Source organism: Carcharhinus amblyrhynchos, unplaced genomic scaffold, assembly GCF_965287045.1.
Source record: "Carcharhinus amblyrhynchos unplaced genomic scaffold, sCarAmb.v2.hapA scaffold_765, whole genome shotgun sequence".
NCBI lineage: Eukaryota > Metazoa > Chordata > Chondrichthyes > Carcharhiniformes > Carcharhinidae > Carcharhinus > Carcharhinus amblyrhynchos.
In genome coordinates this window covers 7,611-30,591 of record NW_027650505.1, presented here as the reverse complement: position 1 = coordinate 30,591, position 22,981 = coordinate 7,611, and the positions used below count along the sequence as shown (strand labels likewise).

The 22,981-nt window shown below is 55.5% G+C and overlaps 2 protein-coding genes across 2 annotated transcripts; one reads left to right on the top strand and one right to left on the bottom strand.

The window, feature by feature from the left end:
- Positions 1-3,563: 3,563 nt before the first annotated feature.
- Positions 3,564-11,853, bottom strand: LOC145340083 (transmembrane protein 17-like). Its single transcript, XM_080184510.1, has 4 exons — positions 11,760-11,853; positions 8,557-8,660; positions 6,210-6,320; positions 3,564-3,767 (listed from the first exon to the last, which is right to left on the bottom strand). Exons 1-4 carry the CDS (start codon positions 11,848-11,850, stop codon positions 3,570-3,572), a joined length of 504 nt encoding a protein of 167 aa, XP_080040636.1. The 5' UTR covers positions 11,851-11,853; the 3' UTR covers positions 3,564-3,569.
- Positions 11,854-12,376: 523 nt separating this feature from the next.
- Positions 12,377-21,790, top strand: LOC145340085 (transmembrane protein 17B-like). The gene is made up of 4 exons (XM_080184512.1): positions 12,377-12,600; positions 18,626-18,729; positions 20,868-20,981; positions 21,181-21,790. Exons 1-4 carry the CDS (start codon positions 12,435-12,437, stop codon positions 21,496-21,498), a joined length of 702 nt encoding a protein of 233 aa, XP_080040638.1. The 5' UTR covers positions 12,377-12,434; the 3' UTR covers positions 21,499-21,790.
- The last annotated feature ends 1,191 nt before the right edge of the window (positions 21,791-22,981 follow it).

The following is a 22,981-nucleotide window of genomic DNA, read 5'->3' as shown; positions in this document are numbered from 1 at the left end:
GCAGCGGGAAGTGTAGACAGAGTCAATGGATGGGAGGCTGGTTTGTGTGATGGGATTGGGGCTACATTCACCACCCTTTTGTAGTTCCTTGCGGTCTTGGGCAGAGCAGGAGCCCAGACCGAGCTGTGATCCAACCAGAAAGAATGCTTGGGATGCTGGCAGCATGGCAGTACCATGAGGTTCAAGGGCAAACTCAGGTAGGTTCAGGTTGAATGTGGGAGGAATGGGGTCCTGCAGTTTGTGAGGGATAGAAATAAACTAGAACAGAGAACATTCCAGCGCAGTACAGGCCCTTCAGCCCTCCTGCCGATCTGTGAAAGTAATCTAAAGCCCATCTAACCTACACTATTCCAATATCATCCATTTGTTTCTCCAATGACCATTTAAATGTCCATAAAGTTGGCGAGTCCACAACTGCTGCAGGCAGGACATTCCACGCCCTTACTACCCTCTGAGTAAAGAACCTACCTCTGACATCTGTCTTATATCTATCACCCCTCAATTTAAAGCTATGTCCCCTCGTGCTAGCCATCTCCATCCCAGATCATCTTATATGCCTCTATTAAGTCAGCTCTTAACCTTTTTCTCTCTAACAAAAACAGCCTCAAGTCCCTCAGCCTTTCCTCGTAAGACCTTCCCACCATACCAGGCAGCATCCTGGTAAACCTCCTCTGCACCCTTTCCAATGCCTCCACATCCTCCTTACAATGCGGTGACCCAGAACTGTACGCAATACTCCAAGTGCGGCCACACCAGAGTTCTGTGTTCCCTCTCTCTGTCTCTCTCTGCAGTTTCCAGAGCTCTGTGCCTTCCTCCGGCTCACCGTACTGCTGCTGGTGCCAGTCACTATCCTGGTCCTCTGGAAACACAATCTGAGGCTGGTGAGTGAGATGCCCACCTCGCCTGTGCCCTATGCCATGCTGCTGGGCACGGAGTCCGTGGCTGCCTACTCGCTCTTCATGGTGCTCAGGAAACCCTTCAACTTGGCTCTGCAGATGTGGAAGATCCGAGTGGATTGAAGAGGAATGCTCTGCAGAGGATCCCACTGTCCAAGCTCACAGCCACTAATTACCCCCCCAGTGATGGGGAAGGGAGATCAGACAGAGCACTGTAAGCTAATAAATGTGATATGCTGCTTTCCCACATTGTCACCGAGTCTATCAATTAATATTTTTGTTTATTCATCCCTGGGACATGGACATCATTGGCTGGGTCAGTATTTATTACCCATCCCGAGTTGCCCTTGGGGGGCAGTTGAGAGTCACCCACATTGCTGTGTCTCTGGAGTCACATGTAGGCCAGACCGGGGTAAGGACGGCAGATTTCCTTCCCTAAAGGACATTAGTGACCCAGATGGGTTTTTTCAACAATGGGCCATCAGTAGATTCAAAATTCCAGATATTTTTTATTGAATTCAAATTCCACCATCTGCCGTGGCGGGATTCGAACCCGGGTCCCCAGGACATTAGTTGGTTTTCTGGATTAATACTCTCATGATAATATCACTAGGTCATCACCTCCCTCTGGTCTCCCTCTCCCTCGGTTAGACCCACACTGGGAGCACCGTGCACAGTTCCAGTCTCCGTATCCCTGGGTTAGACCCACACTGGGAACACCGTGCACAGTTCCAGTCTCCATCTCCCTCGGTTAGACCCACACTGGGAGCACCGTGCACAGTTCCGGTCTCCATCTCCCTCGGTTAGACCCACACTGGGAACACCGTGCACAGTTCCAGTCTCCATGTCCCTCGGTTAGACCCACACTGGGAGCACCGTGCGCAGTTCCAGTCTCCGTATCCCTCGGTTAGACCCACACTGGGAGCACCGTGCACAGTTCCAGTCTCCGTATCCCTCGGTTAGACCCACACTGGGAGCACCGTGCACAGTTCCGGTCTCCGCATCCCTCGGTTAGACCCACACTGGGAGCACTGTGCACAGTTCCGGTCTCCATCTCCCTCGGTTAGACCCACACTGGGAGCACCGTGCACAGTTCCAGTCTCCGTATCCCTCAGTTAGACCCACACTGGGAGCACCCTGCACAGTTCCAGTCTCCCTGTCCCTCAGTTAGACCCACACTGGGAGCACCGTGCACAGCTCCAGTCTCCGTATCCCTCGGATAGACCCACACTGGGAGCACCGTGCACAGTTCTGGTCTCCATATCCCTCGGTTAGACCACACTCAGAGCACCGTGCACAGTTCTGGTCTCCATAATCTCTCGGTTAGACCCACACTGGAAGCACCGTGCACAGTTCCAGTCTCCGTATCCCTCGGTTAGACCCACACTGGGAGCACCGTGCACAGTTCCAGTCTCCGTATCCCTCGGTTAGACCCACACTGGGAGCACCGTGCACAGTTCCAGTCTCCGTATCCCCTCGGTTAGACCCACACTGGGAGCACTGTGCACAGTTCCAGTCTCCGTATCCCTCGGTTAGACCCACACTGGGAGCACCGTGCACAGTTCCAGTCTCCGTATCCTTCGGTTAGACCCACACTGGGAGCACCGTGCACAGTTCCGGTCTCCGTATCCCTCGGTTAGACCCACACTGGGAGCACCGTGCACAGTTCCAGTCTCCGTATCCTTCGGTTAGACCCACACTGGGAGCACCGTGCACAGTTCCGGTCTCCGTATCCCTCGGTTAGACCCACACTGGGAGCACCGTGCACAGTTCCAGTCTCCGTATCCCTCGGTTAGACCCACACTGGGAGCACCGTGCACAGTTCCGGTCTCCGTATCCCTCGGTTAGACCCACACTGGGAGCACCGTGCACAGTTCCAGTCTCCGTATCCCTCGGTTAGACACACACTCAGAGCACCGTGCACAGTTCCAGTCTCCGTATCCCTCGGTTAGACCCACACTGGGAGCACCGTGCACAGTTCCAGTCTCCGTATCCCTCGGTTAGACCCACACTCAGAGCACCGTGCACAGTTCCGGTCTCCGTATCCCTCGGTTAGACCCACACTCAGAGCACCGTGCACAGTTCCAGTCTCCGTATCCCTCGGTTAGACCCACACTGGGAGCACCGTGCACAGTTCCAGTCTCCGTATCCCTCGGTTAGACCCACACTCAGAGCACCGTGCACAGTTCCAGTCTCCGTATCCCTCGGTTAGACCCACACTGGGAGCACCGTGCACAGTTCCGGTCTCCGTATCCCTCGGTTAGACCCACACTCAGAGCACCGTGCACAGTTCCAGTCTCCGTATCCCTCGGTCAGACCCACACTGGGAGCACCGTGCACAGTTCCAGTCTCCGTATCCCTCGGTCAGACCCACACTGGGAGCACCGTGCACAGTTCCAGTCTCCGTATCCCTCGGTCAGACCCACACTGGGAGCACCGTGCACAGTTCCAGTCTCCGTATCCCTCAGTTAGACCCACACTGGGAGCACCGTGCACAGTTCCAGTCTCCGTATCTCTGTGCTTGTACATGTGCAGAGTAACTCTGTGTTACTTATGAACAATAACACTCCTGTGCCTGGGCTGGGTCAGTGCTGTTCAAGGATCCCAAAACTTTAATCATCTCCTCAATCCTCTGGATGCCCCCTGGAGTGGAGGGTACAGCCCTCGCTGAATCTACTCTGCTGCCATTTGCTTCATGGACCTGAATCCAATGAAGCCAAACACCCCCTCCAGAACCTGCAGCAACATGTAGCCCATCAGGATGTTACACTCAACACGGGTGAATTCAGCAGAGAGAGGGGTGAAGACAACAATAATGGTGGACAACAGCAAGACCAAACACAGAATCAGGAACAGGATCATCAGGTTGATCTGGAGGGCAAAACAGAGAGATCAGAGAGCAAAACACAACAGGGAAACCAGAGGACACTTGAGGGGGGGGTGGAAACAGGGCTGGAAGGACACGGGGGGGGAAACAGGGGGATATAGAGAGGGGACAGACTGGGGAACAGGGGGATATAGAGAGGGGTCAGACTGGGGAACAGGGGGATATAGAGAGGGGACAGACTGGGGGACAGGGGGATATAGAGAGGGGACAGACTGGGGAACAGGGGGATATAGAGAGGGGACAGACTGGGGAACAGGGGGATATAGAGAGGGGACAGACTGGGGAACAGGGGGATACAGAGAGGGGACAGACTGGGGAACAGGGGGATATAGAGAGGGGACAGACTGGGGAACAGGGGGATATAGAGAGGGGACAGACTGGGGAACAGGGGGATATAGAGAGGGGACAGACTGGGGAACAGGGGGATACAGAGAGGGGACAGACTGGGGAACAGGGGGATACAGAGAGGGGACAGACTGGGGAACAGGGGGATATAGAGAGGGGACAGACTGGGGAACAGGGGGATACAGAGAGGGGACAGACTGGGGAACAGGGGGATATAGAGAGGGAACAGACTGGGGAACAGGGGGATACAGAGAGGGGACAGACAGGGGAACAGGGGGATATAGAGAGGGGACAGACAGGGGAACAGGGGGATATAGAGAGGGGACAGACTGGGGAACAGGGGGATATAGAGAGGGGACAGACTGGGGAACAGGGGGATATAGAGAGGGGACAGACTGGGGAACAGGGGGATATAGAGAGGGGACAGACTGAGGAACAGGGGGATATAGAGAGGGGACAGACTGAGGAACAGGGGGATATAGAGAGGGGACACACTGGGGAACAGGGGGATACAGAGAGGGGACAACTGGGGAACAGGGGGATACAGAGAGGGGACAGACTGGGGAACAGGGGGATACAGAGAGGGGACAGACTGGGGAACAGGGGGATATAGAGAGGGGACAGACTGGGGAACGGGGATATAGAGAGGGGACAGACTGGGGAACAGGGGGATATAGAGAGGGGACAGACTGGGGAACAGGGGGATATAGAGAGGGGACAGACTGGGGAACAGGGGGATATAGAGAGGGGACAGACTGGGGAACAGGGGGATATAGAGAGGGGACAGACTGAGGAACAGGGGGATATAGAGAGGGGACAGACTGAGGAACAGGGGGATATAGAGAGGGGACAGACTGGGGAACAGGGGGATATAGAGAGGGGACAGACTGGGGAACAGGGGGATATAGAGAGGGGACAGACTGAGGAACAGGGGGATATAGAGAGGGGACACACTGGGGAACAGGGGGATACAGAGAGGGGACAACTGGGGAACAGGGGGATACAGAGAGGGGACAGACTGGGGAACAGGGGGATATAGAGAGGGGACAGACTGGGGAACAGGGGGATATAGAGAGGGGACAGACTGGGGAACGGGGATATAGAGAGGGGACAGACTGGGGAACAGGGGGATATAGAGAGGGGACAGACTGGGGAACAGGGGGATACAGAGAGGGGACAGACTAGGGAACAGGGGGATATAGAGAGGGGACAGACTGGGGAACAGGGGGATATAGAGAGGGGACAGACTGGGGAACAGGGGGATATAGAGAGGGGACAGACTGGGGAACAGGGGGATATAGAGAGGGGACAGACTGGGGAACAGGGGGATATAGAGAGGGGACAGACTGGGGAACGGGGATATAGAGAGGGGTCAGACTGGGGAACAGGGGGATATAGAGAGGGGACAGACTGGGGAACAGGGGGATATAGAGAGGGGACAGACTGGGGAACAGGGGGATATAGAGAGGGGACAGACTGGGGAACAGGGGGATATAGAGAGGGGACAGACTGGGGAACGGGGATATAGAGAGGGGACAGACTGGGGAACAGGGGGATATAGAGAGGGGACAGACTGGGGAACGGGGATATAGAGAGGGGACAGACTGGGGAACAGGGGGATACAGAGAGGGGACAGACTGGGGAACAGGGGGATATAGAGAGGGGACAGACTGGGGAACAGGGGGATATAGAGAGGGGACACACTGGGGAACAGGGGGATATAGAGAGGGGACAGACTGGGGAACAGGGGGATATAGAGAGGGGACAGACTGGGGAACAGGGGGATATAGAGAGGGGACACACTGGGGAACAGGGGGATATAGAGAGGGGACAGACTGGGGAACAGGGGGATATAGAGAGGGGACAGACTGGGGAACAGGGGGATATAGAGAGGGGACAGACTGGGGAACTGGGATATAGAGAGGGGACAGACTGGGGAACAGGGGGATATAGAGAGGGGACAGACTGGGGAACAGGGGGATATAGAGAGGGGACAGACTGGGGAACAGGGGGATATAGAGAGGGGACAGACTGGGATTGGGGGTATTTAGTTTAAGCTGGTTCGAGGCTGTCTTGCCTACCTTGCCTTTGTTGCCTCTGAGGCCACAGTACAGACGGATGATCTCGGTTACAGAGAAGAACGTCACCATTCCCAGAACAAACAGTTTGTTTTTTTGTTCAAACTCATCAAACTGGAGGAGGAGGAGGAGAACTTCATGAATTCTGATGGAGAGAGCTTCTCCGCACACCGTCAACCTTTTATCCTGAGACCACAAACCCCTTACATCCCCCTGACCCCTGACCTTTCACCCCGACCCTGAGACCACAAACTCCTTACATCCCCTGACCCCTGACCTTTCACCCCGACCCTGAGACCACACACCCCTTACATCCCCCGACCCCTGACCTTTCACCCCGACCCTGAGACCACAAACCCCTTACATCCCCTGACCCCTGACCTTTCACCCCGACCCTGAGACCACAAACCCCTTACATCCCCCTGACCCCTGACCTTCACACTGACCCTGAGACCACAAACCCCTTACATCCCCCGACCCCTGACCTTTCACCCCGACCCTGAGACCACAAACCCCTTACACCCCCCTGACCCCTGACCTTCACACTGACCCTGAGACCACAAACCCCTTACACCCCCCTGACCCCTGACCTTCACACTGACCCTGAGACCACAAACCCCTTACATCCCCCGACCCCTGACCTTTCACCCCGAACCTGAGACCACAAACTCCTTACATCCCCCTGACCCCTGACCTTCACACTGACGCCAAGACCACAAGCTCCCTACATCCACCATTCCCTTGACCGTTCACGCCGGACTCTGGCCACAGGAAGACGGCCCCCTCCCCCAAACCCCCCTGACCTTTCACCTGTGCCCTTCACCCTCAGAGATCACATGGGTGTGAGTGGAGCTGATTGGTCAGATATTGGTGACCTCTATGGCTGGAGTTGTGGATAGCGATGAACGTTGTCAGGGAATACAGCAGGATAGAGATAGGCTGGAAAACTGGGAGGAGAAATGGCAGATGGAATTTAATCCAGAGAAATGCAAAGTGATGCATTTCGGTCGATCTAATGTAGAGGGGAGCTATACAATAAATGGCAGAACCATCAGGAGTATAGAGACACAGAGGGACCTGGGTGTACAAGGCCACAGATCCTTAAAGGTGGCATCACAGGTGGAGAGGGTGGTGAAGAAGGCATATGGCATGCCTGCCTTTATAGGACGGGGTATAGAGTATAAAAGCTGGAGTCTGATGTTACAGCTGTATAGAACGTTGGTTAGGCCACATTTGGAGAACTGCGTCCAGTTCTGGTCGCCGCACTACCAGAAGGACGTGGAGGCTTTAGAGAGAGTGCAGAGAAGGTTTACCAGGATGTTGCCTGGTATGGAGGGTCTTAGCTATGAGGAGAGATTGGGTAAACTGGGGTTGTTCTCCCTGGAAAGACGGAGAATGAGGGGAAACCTAATAGAGGTGTATAAAATTATGAGGGGTATGGATAGGGTGATCAGTGGGAAGCTTTTTCCCAGGTCGGAGGTGACGATCACGAGGGGGTCACGGGTTCAGGGTGAGGGGGGGTGAGGTTTAACTCAGGTATCAGAGGGATGTATTTTACACAGAGTGGGGTGGGGCCCTGGAATGCGCTGCCAAGCAGGGTGGTGGAGGCGGACACGCTGGGATCGTTTAAGACTTATCCGGATGGTCACATGGACAGACTGGGAATGGAGGGATACAAACGGATGGTCTAGTTGGACCAATGAGCAGTACAGGCTTGGAGGGCCGAAGGGCCTGTTTCCTGTGCTGTTCTTGGAGGGCCGAAGGGCCTGTTTCCTGTGCTGTTCTTGGAGGGCCGAAGGGCCTGTTTCCTGTGCTGTTCTTGGAGGACCGAAGGGCCTGTTTCCTGTGCTGTTCTTGGAGGGCCGAAGGGCCTGTTTCCTGTGCTGTCCTTCATTCTGTTTTATTCTTTTCCACAGTTTTCAAGGTTCAGGAGGCCATTCGCACAATGCTAGCCCATTAACACTGCCCAACATCATTCGCCCCCTCTCACTGGCTCCTCATTCCCTCCCGTCCCCTCACTCCTTCACTCCCTCCCCTCATTCCCTCCCCTCACTCCCTGCCTCATTCCCTCCCTCACTCCCTTCCCTCCCCCCTCACTCCCTCCCCCTCACTCTCTCCCCTCCCTTCCTCAATTTATCCCCTCCTTCCCTCATTCCATACCCTCCCTCCCTCACTCCCCAATCCCCTCTCCTCCCTCCCCTGCCCCCCGTCCCTCCCTCCCTCGCCCCCCCCGTCCCTCCCTCCCTCGCCCCCCCCCGTCCCTCCCTCCCTCGCCCCCCCCCCCGTCCCTCCCTCCCTCGCCCCCCCCCCCCGTCCCTCCCTCCCTCCCTCCCTCGGCACACACTCTTACCCGTGGTTGGAGTAGGAGGATGGATGTCACCCAGGCCAGGATGGAGAACAGGACATTGAGGTAGAGGCAGAAGTGTAAGGCCGGATTGGCCAGGAAGTCATCCCCTGGCCACCAGAGAGAGGGAGAGAGGGAGGTTACACTTCAGCAAGTTCTCAGCTTTGATCCAAATACCTATGGGGGTGACACAGGGGTTAGCGCTGCTGCCTCTCAGCACCAGGGACCCGGGTTCGATTCCCGGCTCGGGTCAGTGTGTGTGTGCAGTCTGCACATTCTCCCCGTGTCTGCGTGGGTTTCCTCCGGGTGCTCCGGTTTCCTCCCACAGTCCCAAATGTTCAGGTTCGGTGGATTGGCCATGCTAACTTGTCCCTTAGTGTCCAAAGATGTGCAGGTTAGGGTGGATTGGCCGTGCTAAATTGTCCCTTAGTGTCCAAAGATGTGCAGGTTAGGGTGGATTGGCCGTGCTAAATTGTCCCTTAGTGTCCAAAGATGTGCAGGTTAGGGTGGATTGGCCGTGCTAAATTGTCCCTTAGTGTCCAAAGATATGCAGGTTAGGGTGGATTGGCCGTGCTAAATTGTCCCTTAGTGTCCAAAGATGTGCAGGTTAGGGTGGATTGGCCGTGCTAAATTGTCCCTTAGTGTCCAAAGATGTGCAGGTTAGGGTGGATTGGCCGTGCTAAATTGTCCCTTAGTGTCCAAAGATGTGTAGGTTAGGGTGGATTGGCCGTGCTAACTTGTCCCTTAGTGTCCAAAGATGTGCAGGTTAGGGTGGATTGGCCGTGCTAAATTGTCCCTTAGTGTCCAAAGATGTGCAGGTTAGGGTGGATTGGCCGTGCTAAATTGTCCCTTAGTGTCCAAAGATGTGCAGGTTAGGGTGGATTGGCCGTGCTAAATTGTCCCTTAGTGTCCAAAGATGTGCAGGTTAGGGTGGATTGGCCATGCTAAATTGTCCCTTAGTGTCCAAAGATGTGTAGGTTAGGGTGGATTGGCCATGCTAAATTGTCCCTTAGTGTCCAAAGATGTGCAGGTTAGGGTGGATTGGCCGTGCTAACAATTGTGCCACCCATAGGAAGGGATGTAGGGGCTGGAGGAGGTTACAGAGATAGGGAGGGGGTGTAGGGGCTGGAGGAGCTAACAGAGATAGGGAGGGGTGTAGGGGCTGGAGGAGGTTACAGAGATAGGGAGGGGTGTAGGGGGCTGGAGGGGGTTACAGAGATAGGGAGGGGTGTCGGGGCTGGAGGAGGTTACAGGGATAGGGAGGGGGTGTAGGGGCTGGAGGAGGTTACAGAGATAGGGAGGGGGTGTAGGGGGCTGGAGGGGGTTACAGAGATAGGGAGGGGTGTAGGGGCTGGAGGAGGTACAGAGATAGGGAGGGGGTGTAGGGGGCTGGAGGAGGTTACAGGGATAGGGAGGGGGTGTAGGGGGCTGGAGGAGGTTACAGAGATAGGGAGGGGGTGTAGGGGCTGGAGGAGGTTACAGGGATAGGGAGGGGGTGTAGGGGCTGGAGGAGGTTACAGAGATAGGGAGGGGTGTAGGGGCTGGAGGAGGTTACAGAGATAGGGAGGGAGTGTATATTAATGATCTAGATGTGAATGTGGAGGGTATAATCAGTAAATTTGTAGGTGACAGGAACATTGGTGGTGTGGTAAACAGAGAGGAGGAAAAGCTTGGATTACAGGGTGATATCGACGGGATGGTCAGAACAACAGCAAATGGAATTTAACCCTGAAGAGTGTGAGGTGATACATTTCGGGAGGGCCAACAAGGTAGGAGAACACGCAATGAACGGTTGGATATCAACACAGAGGACCGGAGGAACTGGGGGTACGCGTCCATTCAACTCTGAAGCAGCAGGACAGCTGGATAACGTGGTTATGAGACATATAGGAAACATGTCCTTATGAGCCGAGACATTGAATATCAGAGCAGGAGGCTCTGATGGTACTGTATAAAACACTGGTTAGGACACAGCTGGAGCACTGCGTACAGGTCTGGTCACCTCACTATAGGAAGGAGGGGATTGCGCTGGAGAGGGTGCAGAGGAGATTCTCCGGAACGTCGCCTGGGCCGGAGTGTCCCAGCGATGGAGAGAGGCTGGTTAGACTGGGATTGTTTCCCCCAGAGCGGAGAAGGCCAAGGAGGGGGGGACTCTGATTGAGGTGTGTAACATTCTGAGGCACAGAGACAGGGATGACAGGAAGGAACTTTCCCCCTTGGTAGAGAGGTCAATAACCAGGGGGCAGAGATTTCCAGTAAGGAACTGGAGATTTCAAGGGGGTTTAAGGAGGAACATTTTCACCCAGAGGGTGGTGGGAATGTGGAACTCACTGCCTGAAAGGGGGGAGAGGTGAAAGGAACTCTCACAACTGTTAAGAATTGTTTAGATGAGCACGTCAAACACAACAGCATACAAGGCTACAGTCTGAGTGCTGGGAAATGGGATTAGAATAGGTTGGTGGCTAGCACAGACAGGATGGGCCAAAGGGCGCCTTTTGTTGCTGAAAGAAACAGAGTTTTGCTGAGTTTTTCCTCTGTTCGCGGATGTGGGAATGTTTGTGGAGGAGGCAGGGTCAGTATTTGCTCTGCAAAGGGGAGGGGGTAGTTATCTGGGAAGGGAGAGTGGGTGTGATAAAGCCCCCAGGACTCTGCATGGGGCAATGACTGATTGATCTCCCAGTGGGGAAGCAGAGAGTATCAGCTCCCTGGGGATTGTAATTCACTCAGTGGTGGAGCTGGTGTACTGAGCCCAGTATAAAGCAGGCCCATGAGTGGGTCCAGTCTTGTGAAGCCCCAGACCGGACCCATTTGTGTTCCCCACAGGCTGGTGGGGGCCTGCTTGTGCTTTGCTTTATTTTGTGCACTGGAGCCTCATTCCCTTCCCGCTGGCTCCTGGAGTTATCACACCGGGCAGGGGGAGAATGGAACCAGTCCTCTCACCATTGAGTTAGTGCAGCTAAGATGGGCTGAATGGCCTTTCTGTCCATTACAGCTGTTGTGTGGTTCTGTAAAGTGATCAGGCTAATGGAGAGAGGGGTAGAGGTGAGGCATAAAGCAGCCTGATAAGACGGTGTAAATGGTGGGACAGCACAGATCAGGAGGGGTTGAATGGCCTCCTTTCTATGAGGGCGAGGGGAGTTTGCCAGGATTAAAGATGGCCGCCGTGGCCCGCATCCGGCGCCGCCATCTTTGCTACAGCCAGGGCTCACCTGGCTGGAATGGCAGCTGGTCGGCGTCGATGACGTCCTCGAAGGCGCGGATGCGCTTGCGCAGCCTCTCCGCGATCACCTGCTCATCCATCGCGCGCGCGCCGCCGCCTGGGCTGGGGGGCGGGGCCTGTCACCATGCAAACCGCCGGGAGCCGGGGGCGGGGAGGCAGCCTGTTACCCCGGCAACCGCCCGCCGCCTCACAAAGAGGCTCAGGCAAGGGGGCAGGGCTGAGGGGAGAGGAGGTATTGGCGAGAGAAGGGCGGGGCTAGAGAGAGAAGGGCGGGGCTAGAGAGAAAAGTGCGGGGCGAGAGACAGAAGGGCGGGGAATGATAGAAGGGCGGGGCTAGAGACAGAAGGGCGGGGCTAGAGGCAGAAGGGCGGGGCTAGAGAGAAAAGGGCGGGGCTAGAGAGAAAAGGGCGGGGAATGAGAGAAGGGCGGGGAATGAGAGAAGGACGGGGCTAGAGAGAAAAGGGCGGCGCTAGAGAGAAAAGGGCGGGTCTGTAGAGATGGGCGGAGGCTAGAGGAGTGGGAGGGTCTTGTTGCTGTGGTTACGAAGCTGCACCCTGCATGGCCCCTGACGCGGTGACGTGTGCGGATGGTCACGTGCGGCTGTGCGCTGACGTGATGATGCTGCGGGGCCCGGTGGTCATGGTGACGGAGTGGCCGCGGGGAGATGGAGCGCAGTCCACTGCCCGAGCCGCTCCGCCGGAGACTCAATCACTTCAGCCACAGCCTGCTGAGCGGCTCCGGCTCCGGGGGCTTGGCAGCAGCAGCGGCGGCGGCGGCGGGCGCGGGCAGCCACTTCCAGCCCGCCGTGGAGAGAGAACGCTGCTGGATCGGTGAGAGAGATTGGAACCACCGGAAATAGCTGGCGGGGCTGGCCAGCATCAAAGATGGCGGGGAATAGTGTGGTGGGGCAGGCGACCATCTTTGATGCTGGCACATGGCGATCTCAGCAGCGGGGTGGCTCATGGATCAGGGGGATATGGGGAAAAGGCAGCTCCGGGATCAGGGATATGGGGAAAAGGCAGCTCCGGGATCAGGGGGACATGGGGAAAAGGCAGCTCCGGGATCAGGGATTGGGGAAAAGGCAGCTCGGGGATCAGGGGGATATGGGGAAAAGGCAGCTCCAGGATCAGGGATATGGGGAAAAGGCAGCTCCGGGATCAGGGATATGGGGAAAAGGCAGCTCCGGGATCAGGGATATGGGGAAAAGGCAGCTCCGGGATCAGGGGGACATGGGGAAAAGGCAGCTCCGGGATCAGGGATTGGGGAAAAGGCAGCTCCAGGATCAGGGATATGGGGAAAAGGCAGCTCCGGGATCAGGGATATGGGGAAAAGGCAGCTCCAGGATCAGGGATTGGGGAAAAGGCAGCTCCGGGATCAGGGATTGGGGAAAAGGCAGCTCTGGGATCAGGGATTGGGGAAAAGGCAGCTCCGGGATCAGGGATTGGGGAAAAGGCAGCTCCGGGATCAGGGGGATATGGGGAAAAGGCAGCTCCGGGATCAGGGGGATATGGGGAAAAGGCAGCTCCGGGATCAGGGATATGGGGAAAAGGCAGCTCCGGGATCAGGGGGATATGGGGAAAAGGCAGCTCCGGGATCAGGGATTGGGGAAAAGGCAGCTCCGGGATCAGGGATATGGGGAAAAGGCAGCTCCGGGATCAGGGGGATATGGGGAAAAGGCAGCTCCGGGATCAGGGGGATATGGGGAAAAGGCAGCTCCGGGATCAGGGGGATATGGGGAAAAGGCAGCTCCAGGATCAGGGGGATATGGGGAAAAGGCAGCTCCGGGATCAGGGATATGGGGAAAAGGCAGCTCCGGGATCAGGGATTGGGGAAAAGGCAGCTCCGGGATCAGGGGGATATGGGGAAAAGGCAGCTCCGGGATCAGGGATTGGGGAAAAGGCAGCTCCGGGATCAGGGATATGGGGAAAAGGCAGCTCTGGGATCAGGGATATGGGGAAAAGGCAGCTCCGGGATCAGGGATTGGGGAAAAGGCAGCTCCGGGATCAGGGATTGGGGAAAAGGCAGCTCCGGGATCAGGGATTGGGGAAAAGGCAGCTCCGGGATCAGGGATTGGGGAAAAGGCAGCTCCGGGATCAGGGGGATATGGGGAAAAGGCAGCTCCGGGATCAGGGATTGGGGAAAAGGCAGCTCCGGGATCAGGGGGATATGGGGAAAAGGCAGCTCCGGGATCAGGGATTGGGGAAAAGGCAGCTCCGGGATCAGGGATTGGGGAAAAGGCAGCTCCGGGATCAGGGGGATATGGGGAAAAGGCAGCTCCGGGATCAGGGGGATATGGGGAAAAGGCAGCTCCGGGATCAGGGATTGGGGAAAAGGCAGCTCCGGGATCGGGGGATATGGGGAAAAGGCAGCTCCGGGATCAGGGATATGGGGAAAAGGCAGCTCTGGGATCAGGGATTGGGGAAAAGGCAGCTCTGGGATCAGGGATTGGGGAAAAGGTAGCTCCGGGATCAGGGGGATATGGGGAAAAGGCAGCTCCGGGATCAGGGATTGGGGAAAAGGCAGCTCCGGGATCAGGGATTGGGGAAAAGGCAGCTCCGGGATCAGGGGGATATGGGGAAAAGGCAGCTCCGGGATCAGGGATTGGGGAAAAGGCAGCTCCGGGATCAGGGATATGGGGAAAAGGCAGCTCCGGGATCAGGGATATGGGGAAAAGGCAGCTCCGGGATCACAGATATGGGGAAAAGGCAGCTCTGGGATCAGGGATATGGGGAAAAGGCAGCTCTGGGATCAGGGATTGGGGAAAAGGCAGCTCTGGGATCAGGGATTGGGGAAAAGGTAGCTCCGGGATCAGGGATTGGGGAAAAGGCAGCTCCGGGATCAGGGATATGGGGAAAAGGCAGCTCCGGGATCAGGGATTGGGGAAAAGGCAGCTCCGGGATCAGGGATTGGGGAAAAGGCAGCTCCGGGATCAGGGGGATATGGGGAAAAGGCAGCTCCGGGATCAGGGATTGGGGAAAAGGCAGCTCCGGGATCAGGGATTGGGGAAAAGGCAGCTCCGGGATCAGGGATATGGGGAAAAGGCAGCTCCGGGATCAGGGATTGGGGAAAAGGCAGCTCTGGGATCGGGGGATATGGGGAAAAGGTAGCTCTGGGATCAGGGATATGGGGAAAAGGCAGCTCCGGGATCACAGATATGGGGAAAAGGCAGCTCTGGGATCAGGGATTGGGGAAAAGGTAGCTCCGGGATCAGGGATTGGGGAAAAGGCAGCTCCAGGATCAGGGATTGGGGAAAAGGCAGCTCCGGGATCACAGATATGGGGAAAAGGCAGCTCTGGGATCAGGGATTGGGGAAAAGGTAGCTCCGGGATCAGGGATTGGGGAAAAGGCAGCTCCGGGATCAGGGGGATATGGGGAAAAGGCAGCTCCGGGATCAGGGATTGGGGAAAAGGCAGCTCCGGGATCAGGGATTGGGGAAAAGGCAGCTCCGGGATCAGGGATTGGGGAAAAGGCAGCTCCGGGATCGGGGGATATGGGGAAAAGGCAGCTCCGGGATCAGGGATATGGGGAAAAGGCAGCTCCGGGATCAGGGGGATATGGGGAAAAGGCAGCTCCGGGATCAGGGATTGGGGAAAAGGCAGCTCCGGGATCAGGGGGATATGGGGAAAAGGCAGCTCCGGGATCAGGGATATGGGGAAAAGGCAGCTCCGGGATCAGGGGGATTGGGGAAAAGGCAGCTCCGGGATCAGGGGGATATGGGGAAAAGGCAGCTCCAGGATCAGGGATATGGGGAAAAGGCAGCTCCGGGATCAGGGGGACATGGGGAAAAGGCAGCTCCGGGATCAGGGATATGGGGAAAAGGCAGCTCCGGGATCAGGGATTGGGGAAAAGGCAGCTCCGGGATCAGGGATATGGGGAAAAGGCAGGAGAATGGGAGAAATATCCGGCAGAGTTGAATGGCCGAGCAGACTCGATGGGCCGAATGATCTCATTCTTCTGCCGTGTCCGTTCAAAACTCTGCCGAGAGCAGGGAGGAAGCTGTGGCTGAGAAATCCCCACCCAAACCCCACAGCTTTCTCAGGAGACTAAGGAAATTTGGCATGTCCGCTACGGACTCTCACCAACTTTTACAGATGCCCCATAGAAAGCATTCTTTCTGGTTGGATCACAGCTCGGTCTGGGCTCCTGCTCTGCCCAAGACCACAAGGAACTACAAAAGGGTGGTGAATGTAGCCCCCAATCCATCACACAAACCAGCCTCCCATCCATTGACTCTGTCTACACTTCCCGCTGCCTCGGGGAAAAGCAGCCGGTATAATCAAGGACCCCCCCCACACACCCCGGACATTCTCTCTTCCACCTTCTTCCATCGGGAAAAAGATACAAAAGTCTGAGGTCCCGTACCGACCGACTCAAGAACAGCTTCTTCCCTGCTGCTGTCAGACTTTTGAATGGACCTACCTCGCATTAAGCTGATCTCTCTCTACACCCTCGCTGTGACTGTAACACGACATTCTGCACCCTCTCCTTTCCTTCTCTATCAACGGTATGCTTTGTCTGTGTAGCGCACAAAAAACAATACTTTTCACTGGATCCCGATACACGTGACAATAATAAATCAAATCAGACACACAGAGAAAATGCTGACAGCTGCAGAGTAACATATTCCCATCCTCCATTTCACACCTTTCACACTCTCTCACTCTCCACATCTCCTCACTTCTTACCTCTTCATTCCCACCATCACCTTTAACTCTCCTGCCTTTGAAGCTTTTTCAAGTTTTTTTTCTCTCTCTCTCTGCCCCCCTCCCGCTCTGCCCTTCTCTCTCTCTCTGCCCCCCTCCCGCTCTGCCCCCCCTCCCGCTCTGCCCCCCTCCCGCTCTGCCCCCTCTCCCGCTCTCCCGCTCTGCCCCCTCTCCCGCTCTCCCACTCTGCCCCCTCTCCAACTCTGCCCCCCCTCCCACTCTGCCCCCCTCCCACTCTGCCCCCCTCTCCCACTCTGCCCCCCCTCTCCCACTCTGCCCCCCCTCTCCCACTCTGCCCCCCCTCTCCCACTCTGCCCCCCCTCTCCCACTCTGCCCCCCCTCTCCCACTCTGCCCCCCCTCTCCCACTCTGCCCCCCCTCTCCCACTCTGCCCCCCCTCTCCCACTCTACCCCCCCTCTCCCACTCTACCCCCCTCCCACTCTGCCCTTCTCTCTCTCTCTCTGCCCCCCTCCCGCTCTGCCTCTCTCTTCCATTCTGCCCCCCTCCCGCTCTGCCTCTCTCTCCCGCTCTGCCCCCCTCCCGCTCTGCCTCTCTCTGTCACACTCTGCCTCCCTCTCTCACACTCTGCCTCCCTCTCTCTCACACTCTGCCTCCCTCTCTCTCACACTCTGCCTCCCTCTCTCTCACACTCTGCCTCTCTCTCTCACACTCTGCCTCTCTCTCTCACACTCTGCCTCTCTCTCTCACACTCTGCCTCTCTCTCTCACACTCTGCCTCTCTCTCTCACACTCTGCCTCTCTCTCACTCACACTCTGCCTCTCTCTCACTCACACTCTGCCTCTCTCTCACTCACACTCTGCCTCTCTCTCACTCACACTCTGCCTCTCTCTCACTCACACTCTGCCTCTCTCTCACTCACACTCTGCCTCTCTCTCACTCACACTCTGCCTCTCTCTCACTCACACTCTGCCTCTCTCTCACTCACACTCTGCCTCTCTCTCACTCACACTCTGCCTCTCTCTCACTCACACTCTGCCTCTCTCTCACTCACACTCTGCCTCTCTCTCACTCACACTCTGCCTCTCTCTCACTCACACTCTGCCTCTCTCTCACTCACACTCTGCCTCTCTCTCACTCACACTCTGCCTCTCTCTCACTCACACTCTGCCTCTCTCTCACTCACACTCTGCCTCTCTCTCACTCACACTCTGCCTCTCTCTCACTCACACTCTGCCTCTCTCTCACTCACACTCTGCCTCTCTCTCACTCACACTCTGCCTCTCTCTCACTCACACTCTGCCTCTCTCTCACTCACACTCTGCCTCTCTCTCACTCTCACTCTGCCTCTCTCTCACTCACACTCTGCCTCTCTCTCACTCACACTCTGCCTCTCTCTCACTCACACTCTGCCTCTCTCTCTCACACTCTGCCTCTCTCTCTCACACTCTGCCTCTCTCTCTCACACTCTGCCTCTCTCTCACTCACACTCTGCCTCTCTCTCACTCACACTCTGCCTCTCTCTCACTCACACTCTGCCTCTCTCTCACTCACACTCTGCCTCTCTCTCACTCACACTCTGCCTCTCTCTCACTCACACTCTGCCTCTCTCTCACTCACACTCTGCCTCTCTCTCACTCACACTCTGCCTCTCTCTCACTCACACTCTGCCTCTCTCTCACTCACACTCTGCCTCTCTCTCACTCACACTCTGCCTCTCTCTCACTCACACTCTGCCTCTCTCTCACTCACACTCTGCCTCTCTCTCACTCACACTCTGCCTCTCTCTCTCTCACACTCTGCCTCTCTCTCTCTCACACTCTGCCTCTCTCTCTCACACTCTGCCTCTCTCTCTCTCACACTCTGCCTCTCTCTCTCTCACACTCTGCCTCTCTCTCTCACACACTCTGCCTCTCTCTCACTCTCCCCCCCTCTCTCACACTCTGTGTCTCTTTTGCTGTGTGTCTCTCTCTCTCTCACACGCTCTGTGTATCTCTCTATCTCTCACACTCTGTGTCTCTCTCTCATGCTGTGTGTGTGTGTCTCTCTCTCTCACGCTGTGTATCTCTCTCTCTCTCTCTCATGCTCTGTCTCTCTGAATCTCTCTCCCTCTCGCTCTGTCTCTCTCCCTCTCTATCTCACATCCCCATATTTGTCTGCCTCGGTCTCTCACTCACTCTCTGTTTCTCTCCAGGACAGGAATGTGCCACCAGTCTGCCTTTACAGATGTGTCTCTATTTTAATCTGTACTTCTTCCCGTTCTGGTGGGTTAGCAAGGTGATCATGCTGGAAATCAAGGTAAGAGGGAGCCAGAGAGAGAACGGATGGAGTATTAAAGTGATACAGCACAGCACATCTGACCCATGCTGCCTTACTGGCTGGTCCCAGTTACCCACATTTAAGAACATAAGAACATAAGAAATAGGAGCAGGAGTAGGCCATCTGGCCCTTCGAGCCTGCCCCGCCATTCAATAAGATCATGGTTGATCTGTTGTGGCTCAGTTCCACATTCCCGCCCTCTCCCCATAACCCTTAATCCCCTCTCTTATCAAAAACCCATCAACCTGCGTCTTAAAAATATTTAGCGAGGCAGCCTCCACCACTTCAACGGGCAGAGAATTCCAGAGATTCACCACCCTTTGAGTGAAGAAGTTCCTCCTCAACTCCGTTCTAAACCGCCCCCCCTTTATCTTGAGGCTGTGCCCCCTAGTCCTACTATCTTTTTGAGCGGGAAGAGTCTCTCCACCTCTATCCTATCCATCCCATTCATCATCTTATACGTCTCAATGAGATCTCCCTCATTCTTCTAAACTCTAATGAGTACAAGCCTAGTTTATTCAGCCTCTCCTCATAGCTCAACCCCCTCAACTCCGGTATCAGCCTAGTAAACCTCCTCTGCACTCCCTCCAAGGCCAAAAATATCTTTGCGCAGGTGCGGCGACCAAAACTGCACACAGTACTCCAGCTGCAGCCTCACCAATGCCCTATACAGCTGCAGCAAGACCTCCCCACTTTTATATTCAATCCCCCTCGCTATGAAGGCCAGCATCCCATTCGCCTTCCTGACCACCTGCTGCACCTGCAGGCTGGGTTTTGCGACTCATGCACAAGGACCCCCAGGTCCCTCTGCACCGTCGCCTGCTGCAGTTTTTCGCATCCACACCACCCTCTGTGTGTGTGAAGCTGCCCCTCAGCTCCCTTTCCCCTCTCACCTTTAACCTCCACCCTCTGGATTCCCCGTCCCTGGGAAAAGCATCCATCCTCAATAAGGTCATTCTCCTCCGCTCTCCAAGGAATAAAACCCTAACCTGACCACCCTCCCCCTGTAACTCAGACCCCACTAATCCTGGCCCCACCCTGGTGAATTCCCTCTGCCCCCTTCCACTTTCTCAATCCGACAACAGGGTGACCAAAACGGCAGGAAACGTTCCACCTGCATCTCACCAACTCCCTGGGCAAGGAGTGGGGGGGTTACTGATGGGGTATTTACAGGGACTGTGTGTGGGGGGGTTACTGATGGGGTATTTACAGGGACTGTGTGTGGGGGGGTTACTGATGGGGTATTTACAGGGACTGTGTGTGGGGGGGGGGTTACTGATGGGGTATTTACAGGGACTGTGTGTGGGGGGGGGGTTACTGATGGGGTATTTACAGGGACTGTGTGTGTGTGGGGGGGTTACTGATGGGGTATTTACAGGGACTGTGTGTGTGGGGGGGTTACTGATGGGGTATTTACAGGGACTGTGTGTGTGGGGGGGTTACTGATGGGGTATTTACAGGGACTGTGTGTGTGGGGGGGGTTACTGATGGGGTATTTACAGGGACTGTGTGTGGGGGGGGGTTACTGATGGGGTATTTACAGGGACTGTGTGGGGGGGGGGTTTACTGATGGGGTATTTACAGGGACTGTGTGGGGGGGGGGGGTTACTGATGGGTATTTACAGGGACTGTGTGTGTGGGGGGGGTTACTGAATGGTTCTGGCACCGAGATATGAGTGATTTATATTTCTCTCCCTCCCCTCACCCCCTACACCTCCTGGTTCCCCCCCTGCCCCCATCCCCATCCCCTCCCCCACGACCCCTCCCTCCCTCCCTCCACTCCCTCACCCCCTCCCCCTCTCCTCCCTCCCCCCTCCTCCCTCACCCCCTCCTCCCTCACCCCTCCTCCCCCTCCTCCCTCACCCCCTCCTCCCCCACCCCCTCCCCCTCTCCTCCCTCACCCCCTCCCCCTCTCCTCCCTCACCCCCTCCCCTCTCCTCCCTCACCCCCTCCCCCTCTCCTCCCTCACCCCCTCCCCCTCCCCTCCCTCACCCCCTCCCCCTCCCCCTCTCCTCCCTCACCCCCTCCCCCTCTCCTCCCTCACCCCCTCTCCTCCCTCACCCCCTCCCCCTCTCCTCCCTCACCCCCTCTCCTCCCACCCCCTCCCCTCCTCCCAGTCCTATGTGCTGAGTGCATATTACCGCATCATCCTGTGTGTGATCCTCGTCCTGATCAGCCTGGTCGAATTTATTCGCCTTTACCTGGGATACATCGGGAACCTGCAGGAGAAGGTAACTGAGGGAGAGGGCAGCCTTCAGCTCCATCTCTCTGTCTGTCTCTCCGTCTCCGTCTCTCACTCTCTCTGAATGATGAAACTGTTTCGAGTCGCTGTCTTGTCTGGAATGTTCAGGATAAATGTGCGATCCAGGGTCTGTCTGGTGTTGGGATGGAGTTGTCAGTCTGACAGTCTTGCTGTTGTTCTCTGTGTAGGTGCCAGAGCTGGCTGGTTTCTGGTTACTCACCCTGTTACTGCAGATCCCCATGACTCTGTTTGACACGTGTCATCCCCGGCTGCTGGTTCTCCCACTGGAATACGGTGTGAACATCATCTACGTGCTCCTGCTGGGGTCAGAGATCCTGCTCGCCTTCAGTGCACTGAGGCACATGGTCAACCAGCTGGAACTGCGATTCCACATGACTCACTTCGACAGCCTAGATGCACCACAGGCACACACGGACAAGAGGGCTAGCAGACAGGCTGAGGGGCCGACTGGCCTCAGTGGCTTCAACTGGGGACGCACAGCCTGAGGCCAGAGGAGAAACAGCTTGTGGGTCTGGATCACAGCACCAGCCCACACAGAACATGTCCTGTGTCTCTCAGTCCCCTCTCTCTCTCTCAGGGAGATATCTGTACACTGACTGGTGTCTCTCAGTCCCCTCTCTCTCAGGGAGATATCTGTACACTGACAGGTGTCTCTCAGTTCCCTCTCTTTCAGGGAGATATCTTGTACACTGACTGGTGTCTCTCAGGGAGATATCTGTACACTGACAGGTGTCTCTCAGTCCCCTCTCTCTCTCTCTCAGGGAGATATCTGTACACTGACTGGTGTCTCACAATCCCCTCTCTCAGGGAGATATCTGTACACTGACTGGTGTCTCTCAGTCCCCCCTCTCTCGGAGATATCTGTACACTGACGGGTGTCTCTCAGTTCCCTCTCTTTCAGGGAGATATCTTGTACACTGACTGGTGTCTCTCAGGGAGATATCTGTACACTGACTGGTGTGTCTCACTCCTCTCTCTCAGGGAGATATCTATACACTGACAGGTGTCTCTCAGTCCCCTCTCTCTCTCAGGGAGATATCTGTACACTGACTAGTGTCTCTCAGTCCCCTCTCTCTCTCTCTCTCTCAGGGAGATATCTATACACTGACAGGTGTCTCTCAGTCCCCTCTCTCTCTCAGGGAGATATCTTTACACTGACTGGTGTCTCTCAGTCCCCTCTCTCTCTCTCTCAGGGAGATATCTTTACACTGACTGGTGTCTCTCAGTCCCCTCTCTCTCAGGGAGATATCTGTACACTGAAGGTGTCTCTCAGTCCCCTCTCTCTCAGGGAGATATCTGTACACTGACTGGTGTCTCTCAGTCCTCTCTCTGTCAGTGAGATATCTCTGAGATCCCTCATTCCAAAGATGTGCAGGTTAGGTGGATTGGCTGTGCTAAATTGTTAAGATGTACACTGTCATGTTTGATTCTTGTATTTGGTAAAAGTTATGCTTTTTTTTCTTATTTTATTTGTGTTCTTTAATAAACTGTTTGATTGAAGCTGTCTCGTTGGTCACTTGATTAATATCTAGAGTGAAACACTTTGTATTCATTCCACAGCCAAAATCAAATGGCCTACCCAGTGTTGAGGGTAACCTCCAAAAATTTTTAGAAGTTTGTTTATTAGTGTCACAAGTCGACTGACATTAACACTGCAATGAAGTTACTGTGAAAATCCCCTCGTCACCACACTCTGGCACTTGTTTGGGTTACACTGAGGGAGAATTTACATATGGTATATGTAAAATAATGATTTAATATACCTGACTGAGTACAGTTTATAATTTTGTGGAGAAATGGTGGAAGTTTATAAAAAGTATGTTCACAAATGACAAAATCATATCACTATTTCAGTCTCAGTATTAGATTTACTTGGTGCACTGCAAGGTAGACACAAGTGTAATTCTCCCTAATTCTAACTAATGGACCAGAACCAGCACATTTTTCAGACTGTAGGAGGAAACTGGA

Excerpts from the sequence above, each read along its gene's own strand:
- LOC145340083 (XM_080184510.1), bottom strand. The coding sequence starts at position 11,850 with ATGGATGAGCAGGTGATCGCGGAGAGGCTGCGCAAGCGCATCCGCGCC. Across the intron at positions 8,661-11,759 it reads CCAGCTGCCATTCCAGCCAG|GGGATGACTTCCTGGCCAAT; the intron begins GTGAGCCCTGGC and ends TCTGGTGGCCAG. Across the intron at positions 3,768-6,209 it reads TCAGAGGCAACAAAGGCAAG|ATCAACCTGATGATCCTGTT; the intron begins GTAGGCAAGACA and ends TTTGCCCTCCAG.
- LOC145340085 (XM_080184512.1), top strand. The coding sequence starts at position 12,435 with ATGGAGCGCAGTCCACTGCCCGAGCCGCTCCGCCGGAGACTCAATCAC. Across the intron at positions 18,730-20,867 it reads TGATCATGCTGGAAATCAAG|TCCTATGTGCTGAGTGCATA; the intron begins GTAAGAGGGAGC and ends CCCTCCTCCCAG. Across the intron at positions 20,982-21,180 it reads TCGGGAACCTGCAGGAGAAG|GTGCCAGAGCTGGCTGGTTT; the intron begins GTAACTGAGGGA and ends TTCTCTGTGTAG.